Raw genomic sequence first — 13,520 nt, 5'->3', positions numbered from 1 at the left:
CTTATCGTCCGTTATGTATTCAAGATTTTAATTGCTTGATCAAAGCCTTTTTCCCCTCGTCGGACTTTTAGGCTTCTGAAAATACACTTCATTTACCTCGAAAACTCATTCGCAATCTTTCGTTCTGGACTTGAGAGCTTCGCTACAATAATTACAAAAAAGCTTTCCGATTCATGATTTAACTGTTTTCACTGTTTTTCCTTTATATTTTTATGTCAACCGATCAATAAACCCTGATCTACGAAATAATTGATTGGTTTTTGAAGATAAAAAAACACCTGTTCTCTTTGGCGAACAGGAATTTTTGTGCGAAACTTGAGAAACACGTTGACAAGGAAAGTGAAAAGTCGATAACTCTACGAAAGACGCGACTATTGCAGTGAGCCAACTTTAACTACCCTCAAATCATAACCGTTAATCATAATCGAGCACAAAACCTTATGAATTGAGTGTAAAGGTTACGAAGGAACTTGCGATCATACATCAAGTTCCGATCTATCGGAATTCACAGAAACTCGATGGGCGAGACTTCTGTAATGCAAATAAATAGGAGCCAGAGGAGAAACTTTGACGGCGGTAAGAAAATATACGGAAATGAAATCCGTATCTTAGAACGATCTGATCGTCGAGGTGGCTCTTCTTCGAGCGACAGCCAAATGAATATTTCAACGGGTTGCCGCCCGCGCTTTGGAAACGATGATAATAAAAACAGAAAATGCTCACCACCGGCTCCCCGTCGATTTGAACTTCGTCCGCTGCCAGATCCATCATGTCCAGGGCCAGCCTGGCGATGCAGCGAGCGTGGCTTCGACATGGCTCTGGCAAACCACTGACTGCCATATACTTGTCACCGACAGTCTCCACCTGACGGAGGCATTGAACAGGTTGGAAATGAGCGTCGCAGCTTTCGTTATTACACATTTCGGTGCAAGGTCGATTGGGATGAATGAGAAAACAGCGCTGAGAAGTACCGTGGAATTTTGCCATGTCAATGAACCCCGGTAGAATGGAAGCCTTTTATAATAATTCCCCCCGCTTCTCTATCGAACCCTTCGATTCAACCGCGTGACGATTGGTAACCGAGACATGCTTCGATTACTGTACCCAATCAGCGAATGAGTACCACGAGCACCATTGACGAGTGGAGTTATATCAACGCAGGTACGGTCGCCTCAATACCAAGTGGCAGAAACAGCCGCGTGTTACGTTGCTGGCAGTAAGTGGTTAATTTGCCGGTCTCGCATCAACGCGACTGGTTCGGCACATCGGTCTCGGCATCCGTTCCTCAGAGTATGTAGTTAAATGCATCAATTAGAGCACGTTGCCTTTAATCGCGGACGCTGTAAAGTTTCCGCGGCAACAATAATTTTAACAAGTTACCGTACCGTAATAAAGCTGGCATTTTTCACAAGTGGTAATCGCACCTTGTAGACGTTTGGGTTTTTCTTCGGGTCCGTGAGCACGTCGAAGGCGATGTAGAGTTGGTTCAGCATGTTTACGATCTTCATCGCGCCGCTGGAATCCGTGTGGGCAGCGCAGTAGGCACCGAACCCAACGATTCCTGAGAACAGTAGCGTCACGCAGTCGTATTTTTTCGCCGGAACTGGTCGCGAGTGGCGCAATTCGCTCGCCACCGATATCGGAAGTACGGAGTAGAGGAGCCTGTCGCAAAGGGGGCGAAAGCAATGAGAAACCATGTAACGATTCGAATCCTTGAGAACTTCTCACCTGTCGGTCTTCTGCTTCTCACCGTCCAGCTCGCGGTAGGTCTGCTGAAGCTTGTCCGTCAGTAGTTCGAGGTTCCTGGTGAGCTTGTAGTCGGCCTCGAACTGCTCGGACATCAGGACGAGATCCCGGGTCGCATCGTGAAGGGGAATGTCGCTGAGATAGAGTCCGCGCCTAAAGGAACAAGGCGAGTTCTCGAGCAAATCACTTGCACGGGTGACCCATCGAAAAAAACCGTCTACAGCTACTATCGCGAGACGTGAAGAGATAATGTTCGCTTTGGTAGGGGTGAAGTTCGACGGTTAGGGTGAAACCGGCGTCTGTCTGTCCCGTCGAGGTACGATAAAATCGTCATCGAATATCCATAAAGGATTGATATACGTAGGTATATATGGAGGGGGAGGACGAAAAAATTTTTCACGGTACGACTACGGCGTTGTTTTTCGCTCGTTTCTTTGACCCATTTCGTAGTGGAGAGAGACTTGAGAGATGGAAAAAACATGGAGCAAAAAAAGAAACTTTTACTACGAAATCAGATCTGCGTCACTGCAATGTGCTCTGGGATGAAAACAGACGAACAAATAAGATAATTCAACTTCGTAGTTATATAGAATTTGTCTCAAGACGAAGTTCGGTTCCCTGGCTTTTTTTGTTCGCAGAGTCGTTTGGAAAAAATGATCTTCCTTAGAAGCGGTGATTTTTTTTTTCTTTTTGTGGATGGTAGGAGGCGTTGAGGAAACTCGAGTCATCCCCGACTCGCGAATTATTCAGAGAGACCTGAATAATGCAGAAAACACACGCAAACCAAGGCATAACACAGGTTAATGAGATGAGAACAATTGCGTCTGTTTGACGAGACCTGCGAGGTAATTTGATAATAATTGCGTACCGAGACACTAATTACAAATCCCTCCAGAGAAAACTGCCAGTGCCGGAGAAATTACTCGGTAGGGACAAAAGGCGAGGAAGAAAGAGAAAAAAAGAAGCGTACATGTGTGCATAACCTGTACAGTGTAAACGGGTGCACAAAGTGGAGGGAAAACTATCTCGAGGGTAGAGATTTGCCTTAAAACCCGGTCATGGCCGGCGAAGCATATTTCATTTCTCGCGGGTCGCCGAGGGAGATAAGAGACTTTATCAGGGGTGAGAATGTTCGAGAAGCTTGCCGAAACGTTCCTGTAGGAAAGTGCAGCCGCAAACAATCGATTTGAAGATACGGGGTGGAAGAAAAGGGGCAAGTTGTCGGAACCGCCCGATTTGTCCTCGACAAATTTTTGCCGGGCATCGAAGGGATGAAAATTCACGGTTCGGCTCGGGGCCAAATTCCTGCCCTGAAACATCCGCCGCGGTGAAAATCGGCTGAACATCGCGTGTCAGAGGCAAGTATTTCTCGCTGTAGCCCGAAGGCTGATACGGGGCTCGTTTCCTTCTGCACTAAAAGTCGCCCCCTGGAAAGAAACGAGTGAAACAAAGGCGTTTCTTGCACTGCAAGGAGGGATCGATAGAGAAGGAGAAGACGAGAATAAGAGAGAGAGAGAGAGGAAGGGCGGAAAAGAGGGGTAGGTAAGGGGAGTTACAAGCTCTCGGGAGTCGACAGAGGGGCACTTCACCCCGTAGAAACAATGGAATTAAACGACATATCTCAGAGTGAGTTATGCGTCGCGAGGGGCTCGAGGTAAATACCTTCACAGTTACGTTCACGACTGCTGAGACGTAAAATAAGCGCGTGAGGCTTCGCGGGCCATTCTCTCGTTCGAAAAGTAAGAAATATAGGAGAAAATGGATATTCGCGAAAGGCAGAAAGTTTGAGGGAGCGATGACGAGATTCCAGAAACCAATAAAAAGGTTCGTCAGGCTGTTTTCTCCCATTTTCAACCCCCTTTCGCCCCACTCACTACCGTATCGCACTCCGTCACGTAGACTTCCACCCCTCCTGATATTACGTGACAAATTCGCCCTCCCTTTTTCTCTCGGCAGCCCCCTTCATTTTTATATCGCTCAAATTCGTAAGCTGAAATTCATGCGAAATATAAGCAGAAGAAGAAACGTAAAAAGTGAAGGAATAAAAAGAAAGTGGAAAAAAATGGACGGTGGAAGGGATTTTCAGACAACTTGTACCAGCAAAACTGATGGTAAAAAAATTTCACTCGGGATATATTTACTGCTGCGCGAGGGATTTTATACGGTGGTAAAAAAAAATTTTTTTTTGTGAAACCAATTTAAAGGGGCGAAAAAATTTTTCTACCTCGACTTACGGGCAAGACTAGATTCCTGAATTGCCGAGAAGACTGGAGAAAATTGAGCAAAGGTAATATAGTTTCAAGTTGAGCGTATTACAGACCAGCGACTGGTTCAACGGACTGTAACTCGAATGAACAGACGTTTGCCTATTTCAAGGCTTTGCGTGATTTGGCTTACGCGAGGAACAAGGGCCAGGTGAAATCGGACTAAGGAGGGTTTAATTGATGCGTGTTTAATCGAGAGATGAACGTAACGGGATGTGGTGATATCCGGGAAAATTTATTGGACGTTTCGGAGAAGGTTATACCTTCCGGATTCGGTGCAACGCAGCGATTTATTGGCGATTTAAAGCCTGCGAGGGAACGAGCCGGGTGTGAAAGATATGAGGGAAAAAGAATGATAGAAGAAAAAAAAAAAAAAATGTGCGTGCGCGAAGATAAAATAAGGGAAGAGAATCTTATAAGCCGTGCGGAGGAAGAAGTTTGGGGGAATTTTATACGAGCCATGCAAGAGACAAATCGCGTGTATGGTACAAGGTGACGTAATTCTATACACACAATTTATTCATACGCCGTCTCGAGAAATGACCTAAGATAAATAAATATTACTGTTACCTGGTCAAATCGTCGAGATTCATCACGCTCGGGTAGCACAAGAAAGTTACCAGATCCGCTTCCGGGATGTAAAGCATCTGGCCCTGCGAGCGAAAGCGAATGCCGATTACTCCGATTACTCGACTTTATTATTTAGCATTCGTCTCGGCGTTACCGTTTCAGTAATTTTTCTATATACCCTGAAACGACCGCCGCAAGGCGGTGAATTCGATTCTCTTTTATCTCTTCGTTACCCGCGAGAACTCCCGACTGTTTCTCGCACTGATTCGCCGAAATCCTATAACGCTCAATCTCCACTGAAACGGTTTCCCCCGTGCAAACACTCGAATCACTGTTAGCATAACGTGTTTTAGCCTCACTTTAAGACGCATGTTCGAGAATTCCTCGGCAGCCTCGACCTTCATCACGCCAGTTTTCGTTCGCAAGACGTACACCGTGTTGATGTGCGATAATATATTTTCAAAAGTCAGCTCGAGGTGGGGCCGGACCTGGAAAAATGAATCGACTAAGGGAGGAGAGTGAATGCGAGGGGGAAAAAAATGCGGGAGAATTGGAGTATAATCAAAAAGTTTCATTGGTTCCCGTGATTTCTTTCAATCCCGGACATTCATTCCCGTCGCGTCATCAGATTTCTAATATTTCAGACCCCTCGAGTACCTGATCCCAATAGATTCCACGGGTTTTGGATCAACTTCTTAAACCTGCGAAAGAACGTCGACAAAGCAAAACGCGACGTTACGTCACCCGGACCGAACGGGCTTGGGTCAATCCAGAGAAACTCGAATCGATGAGTAATGGAGTGTCGGTTGACTTGACAGATATCGGAAATATCCACTCCCGAATATCCGAGGTGGATAAAAAGAAAACAGGGAAAACGAGATTGGAAAACAAATACGAGAATAAACGAGCGAGCGATTCGACTCGTTGGACTTGCGTGAGACTTACGGTGAGCAGGATGTCGTTCAGCTTGCAATTACCGGTCGAAACCTGGGGGATGACCCGGGTGATCGTGCTGCCGGTCTGCACGATCGTCAGTTGTCTGTTGAACATTAGATGAAAGGGAAATACCCGGCAAAAAGTAGCCGGACTAACCCTGGGCTCTGCAACATTAAGGGACAATATCGAGGGTCGATGAAGTGCAGATCTGCAGAAGAGTGACGCCGGCTCAACAAAAGGAACCTTTACGGTCACTGTAGGGAGGTATAATAAAAATTTTATCACCCTGCAGAGCCAAGTCGGTATCCGTTCGATATACTGTCGAATATTTCAATGGACGGAAGTTTAAACGTGCGGCGATAAAATTTCCCCGATCCATATTCAGCGCGTTTACGCCGGCGGCAATGATATTTCGTGTAACAAAAGGAATTTAAAAATGAAAAAAAAAAAAAAAAAAAATACAGAGGGAGGGAAAAGGCTTCATCGCAAAATGTAAAGTCGGTCGTACATGCAAAACCGTTTTAATTTTAAAAATGGGGGAGAAAACTGCCCGGTGCCTCGGTTTGTTGATATTATCTTACCCTCAATTTTGGCGTGCGGCAGGTCAGCCGGGGTTGCGAAGCTTTGAAATGAAAAACAAAACATTTCTCTCGTCCCCTTTGTTTTTCACGTTTCGGAGAAGAGCGAGAGGGTCGGGCGTATGTCGAAATCGTGGAAGGTTCTCGTTGTTGTTATTATTATCATTACCCCCGCTATTACGTCAATGTAACAATAAAGCCCGAAGCCTCAATTCCCTCTCTCTTATTCCACTTATGAACGATTCGCTGAATGCACACAAGATTACTCGGATAATAAGATTCGACCGACGGCTCTGCAGCCGACGCTTGAGAGTGCTTTTGGCTTGTCTTGCCTTACAATTGAAGTAAAATTTGCGAAAGCCAAGAATTGAGATATCATCGCTAAGCGCCGGAGCTAATTACCCAGAAATTGCGGTCGTGGGTGTTGTTTCAAATCGTAACACCGAAGCGTCGGCGCTTATCTGGCGTCTTTTGGGGGCAGCGTCTCCGTCTCGTCAGCCTTTGAAAAGCGACGGGAAAACAAACGAGAAGTCGGCGAAACAAAGCGCAAGCATATCACACAGTTCGCCCAGAATTTTCCCTCCTATTTTTAACTTTTGAAAAGAGCGACTAGAAGTTCCGCCGTGCCAAGTTTTTTATTATCCGAAGCCCGCAAGCTCGCGGCAAAAACTCCCCGAGTAAACAGGATATTTTAAACAATTGCTCGCCGGGAAAGTTTTCTGCTGAATAAAATTGTGCAGACGGTGCAGTATAATGCAAAAGAGCAGAAAGTAGACGGGAAGAAACCGATGAAAAACAACTTGACAAAGGACGGCGGAATTCGTCCAGGAGCAGATCTCCACTTACCGCGGGACAAAGTTTGCAGTTCGGCGATCATCGGCTTCGAGACGACACCCGGGGTCGAGGAATCCGTTATAAGAAACTGGACGTGATCGCACTCGTTCTTCGTCTTCAGTATCCGCATGTCGACGTCCGTTCCGTGCAGCTTCTTCGCCACGGTCTGAGCAAAGTTTACATCCGATATATTGTAAGGTTTCAATCCTCTAAAGGAGTGAATCTTGATACTGGCGAAAATTTTGAACACGGACGAGGGCCGGGAGACTTGAGAGAAGGAAGAAGACCGGCCGGTTACCGCCCAACTTCATCCCTGCGAAGCTTCCGAGCCGGTATTCCTTATTCAACGTCAATTTCCCCTCATGCAAATTGATGGGAAATTAACCAACGAGTGTGTATCTGCAGGCCGCGTAGTGTGGAACACCACGTACTGCGCCAGATTACCACGACAGGTTTTCGGTTTGACGAAAAAATGTCGCACTGCCAGGTCTAACGAAAGTTTCATCAAATTTTGCGGAACACTTCGCCAAAGTAACAAAAATATTGCTGATAAATTTAGCCACGCGTTGGAGAACGGTGAAAAAATTTATACCGAAAATGAAAAGGAATTTCAGAGAATACAGAAATAAATTGTCTGAAATCAATCTCCGTGTAAAAAAAAGAAAAAAAAATGGCAAGTGATTCTCCTACAGGCTGTCAACTCAAAACAGTGTGAATTACAGATTGTTCAGAAAAATTTAAACACTTCTTCAGACGCGTTAGAGACACATTTTTCGTCAAACGATCACCAGACACTTTTAGAATTTTGCTTATCTTGGAGAATTTTATAGTCATCCTGATGCAGAGTAGCTCAAAATTATGTGCATTTTTAGTAAAAAGTATAATAAAAAAAAAGCTTTTATTTTCTCCGTTGAAACATACTTCAAGAGTATCTTATTAACAAGAAGCTTTGAAATTGTTTCTCCGAGAGTAAACAAATTCCAAGACAATACCAAGTTTTCCATATTTTTCCCACAAATTAGACACGAAACAGTCATGTCGTGATAAAATTCAGCTGAATTGAGCGGAGCTTCTAACTTGCCAAGCCCTGGTCGTGTTATATTTTGGTTCTAAAAATGTCACCGCTGTAACTCACCCCTTCTGCTAAGTAACGAAGCTCACCTTGACTATACCGATGACGATGTGCTCGAGTCCAGGCCTGTCCGAGTAGTAGTGCAGGATAAGAGCCCCGTCCTCAGGCCTCTCCGTGCAGCGGAAAGAAGGCGCCCTCATTCCGGGGTACAACGTGCCCAAGTGGTCGTGGAGGGCGTCCAAATTCTTGGATTGCATGTTATTTTCATCCCTCCTCCCTTCTTTTGCCTCATTCTAGTCCCCCCTCCCCCCCCCCCCCTTCTTCCCTCGCTTTTCGTTCTTTTCATCGTAATAAACCGTATTTCCCACCGCTCAAAGGCACGCCTCTCGTCGCCTTTTCCCGCGCGCAACTAACTACACCCGTCCAGAAGAGACGTGCCCCGGCCCTTTGTGGGTGGAAATTCGCGACCCGGTTATAACTCGCCTTGAAAGCTCTCCGAGTTTTGACGGATTGTCGCTTTATGCCTCGCGACTAAATCCCAAGGAGTTTTAACATTTTTTTTTTTTTTCACCCTCTCTTTTCCATCTCTTTCTCTTTCTGTTTCTTGTATTTTAATCAAATTCGATCAACGTAATAATACACATTGTCGTATGCAAAATTGAATAATATGAACGGCTTGACGGCGTATCGGTGCTCGGAGAAATATTGAATTCGGCGAAAAAAAGAGAGGCGAAATTGCGGAGGGATAAATGGAAAATAGACAAAAATTAATAAATAAAAGAGAGAGAGAGAAAAAAAACAATACACGTAGAATATTTTACTGGCGAAACGAGCGGCTGCAGGTGGTGAAAATTCCCTCTCTAAATCCGACGTGGCGCGACGTAGAAATGGCGGATTTCGTTCACGTATATGAGAGAATTCCGTATATATGGAAATTGGATTAAAAATGTATTTCAATTGTAAATTTATGTGTTATATATTTAAAAATTTTTTTTTTCAAACGCGCCTCAAAATTTGGCAAAGCATCTCAAATAGTACATCTCATCCAAGTACGAGCTCTTACTATTGATACTTATATTAGCGGTACCTATTTTGTTTTTTCCATTTTTCATTTAAATATTACGTAAAGAAAATAGAAAAATTACAGAATTAATTTTTGTTTCGTAAACGGCTTGACTTATAAATTATCTTAATGCAAAGTCTTGTAGGAAATTTCATGCTCTATAAAAAAGTACCGAGATAAAATTTTCTTCACTCTAACCGATTAAAAGATATTCGCATATGATCCAATGTTTACATGCAAATATCTCTTAATCGGTTAGAGTTGGGAATATTTTATCTCGGTACTTTTTTACAGAGCGTGAAATTTCTTACAAGACTTTGCATTTAGATAATTTATACGTCAAGCCATATACGAAAAGAAAAACTTCCCGACTTTCTTTACGTGTTATTTAAGTGGAAAATGGAAGAAACGAAATAGGCATTTCTAAATATGAATATTAAGCGCGAATATTTGGATGAGATGTTCTATTTGAGATGTTCTACCGAAATTTTGTCGGATGTTTGAAAAAAAATAATTTTTTGTGGCGTACCCACATATATATACATATATAGAGCGACGGGCAAACTCAATCGGCATGAAACGCGTACGGAAAAACGTAGGATTCGAATAAGTGCCGTTGATCCGGTTTGACGATTTCTGGCGTCGCGGCGTTGCGAGAAATTCATCGTGTAAGATGGGACTTTGCGTCTTCGCTTTTGTACAAGGGAGGGTGAAATATTTACCTGTAAAAAATCCCTCGGCGTAGCGCCAAGTACTTGTAGAATTTTGTCGTACCCGGAATCCTGGCAGAATTCGAAGAACATTTTACCGAATAGTTCGAGTATTTCGTTAGCCGGGATGTCTGCAATAAATTACACGGCAATTTCATTAATGTAATAATTTAATCCGGCACTATAATTCTTCCATGCGCACGCCTCGATGCTCGGCTAAATGGCGAGGGATTTTCGCTTTGCGCTCAAGGTTCGTTGCAGTCAAGAATGGGACAAAAGAGAGGGAAGAAAGAAATAATGTATAATAACGATAACGGTAATGCAAAGAAAATAAAGAAATGGAAACGTCGGGAAGTAAATTCCCCGGAAATAACTCGGAATCCCCGCTAAAACTCTTCCCTAAACTTTCATTCTGCACAAGCGAAATGCAGAGATATGAATCGTGTGCAAATTGGGGAGGCAGAGAGGAATGGAAAAATCACATTTTGCATAATCTGACTGTCTCTATGCGGGTCTGTATTGTGTTGCTTGCGAGATAAAAAGAAGAAAAAAAAAACCAAACTCACTACCTTTTTTAACAAATTGCGAAGACTGTTTGCAGCTTCTTTTATTCCTTTACATATATATATATATATATATATATATATACGAAATAATAAAGATCCCCAAGTCAAACAGCACTTCGCGATTCCTTGATCCTACTTCGATTTCATCCACTTTTCTTCCTCCACCGTCACGGGTATAATTAGAAAGGGGAAGAAAAGAGCCCCCGGGGAGAATTTGGATGGGAGCCGGGCGTTTATCGGACCGAGGGTTATCAATGAAATATCAATGGTGTATCGATGATACCTACTGAGGCGGTTGACCGCGGCTGCTATCAGATTGTACGTAATCTCGTCGTCGTAAATCTGCCGTACCAAAAACTGGCCCTCCATATTGACGGCGGCGTCCTTCCTGTAGTGATGAAAATGAATTAAGCAAACAAACAGGTCCGTGTATCGAATTTAATCTCGCGCTCTTGCACGGGGAAAAAAGTTCTTCTCTAACCAGTCACAAAATTTTCTATCAAACGAGCTTTCGTTCGGCGGTTGTTTCACTTGCGTGCAAGCCAGCTTTCCCTCCCGACCTACAGACGCGTAAAAAGATAAGAACTCCGCGACAGGATTAAGGGAGAACAATCCACGCTTCAGCGGCGTCGTATTTCTTCAACAACGATAACAATCATTCTCGTTTTAGGTGTCGACAAAACGGGTTTAAAATTGTAAAATATTCAAATGACAAATCGTTCCGGGAGGCAAAATATTTCCCAGCAATATGACGGTTTTCTTATTGTTATTATCATTGCAGTTGTCCCTTCCCTAAAGCTCATCCATCACGCAAGTCGAACTTTCGCCGATACTGTCGGTTGTACCGAGCTACCCCTTCTCGTAGGGTTGCACACATACGTTATGCGTCGGTCGTACTTAGGGCCGTCGAGTCGACGCAATCCCTTTAACCCATTTTGCGTGTATATATTACACCTACGAACGTAATCCGTGCGTAGATCAGCCCCGCTGCAGAATCTTTGGTTACACGCCGCAGGATAGCCGATCTGGGCGCGACGAGATGGAGAGAAAAAGCGACGATATCGAGGAAAAACGATTTTGCCAACAAGTTTGAAAGCTCCTTAGAGAGTAAATCGAATTCGGTATTCGAATCAGCGTTGCCCGACGATGGAAAAGAAGTATTTTCTTAAACTTTTTTCATCAGACAAACTTCAAACGAGCTTCTTTAAACATTAATCTTGAAATATTCATGGAGAATTTAATCACACTTACGCCCGTTCTTTTTTCATTTCATTTTCATCCGCGTCTTCATTATTTCTCGTCCATCGATCAATTATCATCGTTATTAAACTGTCACCGTGGGATATTCGTTATTTATTTGCGGGTTCTGTGACGGAAAAAAATGTTCATCTCCTAGTCCAAGTGACATCTTTCGATCTTTATTAAATTTAAGCCAATTTCCGTTTTCAATCTGTACTGAATTAGAGGTGGAAACGAGGCTGGGCCGCTTTAACAACGCAGAGCAGTCAACAGGCAGGCTGATACCTGTGGTTTCGATATCGATAAACCAATTTTTAAGCCGTTTCAAATTTTTCTCCTTTCTTTTTTTTGTCACATCTACCAAAGCGAACCTGGTTACTCCTCCGCAACGCGTCAGACTTTAATTGACGTTAATTCGTTACCGATTGCCGTTGAATACGAGGCGTGAAATATTCTACAATAAAATAGTAATAATAATGATAATAACGATAAAAATTCCGGATGAATATCGCACAGGTTTTAATAAATACTGCATTTTTCGAAGGATCGAGGAATTTGCGAATCGGTGCCGTCGCGTGGTTTCAACTCGTGTTCTCGTCTTCCATCTTGCACCCCTACAATTTTTTAATCAGATCTAACGAAGACTTTGACGAAAATCGAATTGCATAAAAACAAGCACAAAACGTCTAATTTTTTTCCTTTGTAGGCGACATCATGGAAATTCAACAGTGACCGATTTCCTTTCTGGCTTCGTGCATCGCGTGCAGGGAGGGATGGAATTGTATAAAAACAGTATCGCACACAGAGTGTGAAAAATTGATCAAGGGTTTGAAATTTGGCAAGTGCATGACGGTAATTACGTACTTTATAATCTCCCATGTTTCGGTGTCGAATGTCTTCACTACCAGCAATTCCAGGGCGTAGTTCACAAAACCATACTGCACAACAAACGAGACAAGTTTGTTAAAAGCGAACCATTGCGTGAATAAAAATCGGTACAATCGAAACGTGAAACTCTTTTGTCATATCGACTAAACGCATGATCGACCACGGGGTGTCTCCGAATAACGGGAGAACGTAACAACAAACTGGCGAAGAATAACCGAACGAAATGAAAGGTGGATAAATTTTCAAATAAGTGCGGTTATTTTGAAAAAAAAAAAAGAAAATAAAATAAAATAAAAAATAACAAATTGCGACAGAACGTCGATATTATTCGAATTGGCGAGGAAGTGGTTCCACCCTCTCCGCCGGACGTACCATACTTGTTTACAATTTATGTACAATGTACGAGAACGTGGTGCCCCCCGATGTGCTCGCTGCCAATATCATTCCATTTCGCGTCGCAGCCAACCATGGAATGGTGCTCGCCTCGTGCACACGAGGCAGTGACTGCAAACCAGCCGCCGGAGAAGATAGGTATCGATTTTCGACTCCAGCTGCGCCACCTAGATAGCCGACTCTCTCCCCCTCCAGCTCTCCCGCCCCTCAATGAAAGCTTTTCTCTCGCCCCCACCCCCCACCACCACGACCACGTTCTCGCTCCCTCTTTCACCCGACGCGAAAACTTCAATCCGCTTAACTTACTCGAGTGAAGCTACGCCGCTCCTCCGACAATATGTAAAGATATACGATCAGAGCCCGAGGGTGGTTAGACTAGACGCGAAGGTTCGGCAAGGCGGCCAGGCTATGGTAAAACACACCCTGCGAATGCAGGGGGAGGATGGCGAAGATTCCTCGCGCCTGGGCGTTAATTATAACCGAATGGAGGTGCTGCCGGCTTGGTGGGCGAACAAAATACTCGGGGGATGAAAAGTCGCTCGTTATTCGTGTCGCGCGCAGACTGATCGCGTAAGCTGACAAACCCGCGAACGATACGAAACGACCGTTCGTGATTTTTGCTCGTAGGTTTCTCCCCGGCTCGCCTTCGGCTCCTCCGCCA

The 13,520-nt window shown here is 44.1% G+C and overlaps 1 protein-coding gene across 1 annotated transcript in view; it reads right to left on the bottom strand.

The window, feature by feature from the left end:
- Positions 1-13,520, bottom strand: part of LOC107217059 (soluble guanylate cyclase gcy-33) — an 86,332-nt gene that overhangs the window by 28,636 nt on the left and 44,176 nt on the right. Inside the window, exons 2-12 of the mRNA XM_046743102.1 lie at positions 12,443-12,516; positions 10,627-10,727; positions 9,786-9,904; positions 8,090-8,245; positions 6,941-7,094; positions 5,526-5,680; positions 4,940-5,068; positions 4,581-4,663; positions 1,729-1,899; positions 1,425-1,662; positions 724-864 (exon numbers count right to left, since the gene is read on the bottom strand). Coding sequence (XP_046599058.1) covers positions 724-864; positions 1,425-1,662; positions 1,729-1,899; positions 4,581-4,663; positions 4,940-5,068; positions 5,526-5,680; positions 6,941-7,094; positions 8,090-8,245; positions 9,786-9,904; positions 10,627-10,727; positions 12,443-12,516 — 1,521 coding nt within the window. The remainder of the gene's footprint in view (positions 1-723; positions 865-1,424; positions 1,663-1,728; positions 1,900-4,580; positions 4,664-4,939; positions 5,069-5,525; positions 5,681-6,940; positions 7,095-8,089; positions 8,246-9,785; positions 9,905-10,626; positions 10,728-12,442; positions 12,517-13,520) is intronic.

Source organism: Neodiprion lecontei, chromosome 6 (assembly GCF_021901455.1).
Source record: "Neodiprion lecontei isolate iyNeoLeco1 chromosome 6, iyNeoLeco1.1, whole genome shotgun sequence".
Taxonomy (NCBI): domain Eukaryota; kingdom Metazoa; phylum Arthropoda; class Insecta; order Hymenoptera; family Diprionidae; genus Neodiprion; species Neodiprion lecontei.
The sequence above is the reverse complement of the archived record's forward strand: the minus strand, read 5'-3'. Positions and strand labels throughout refer to the sequence as shown.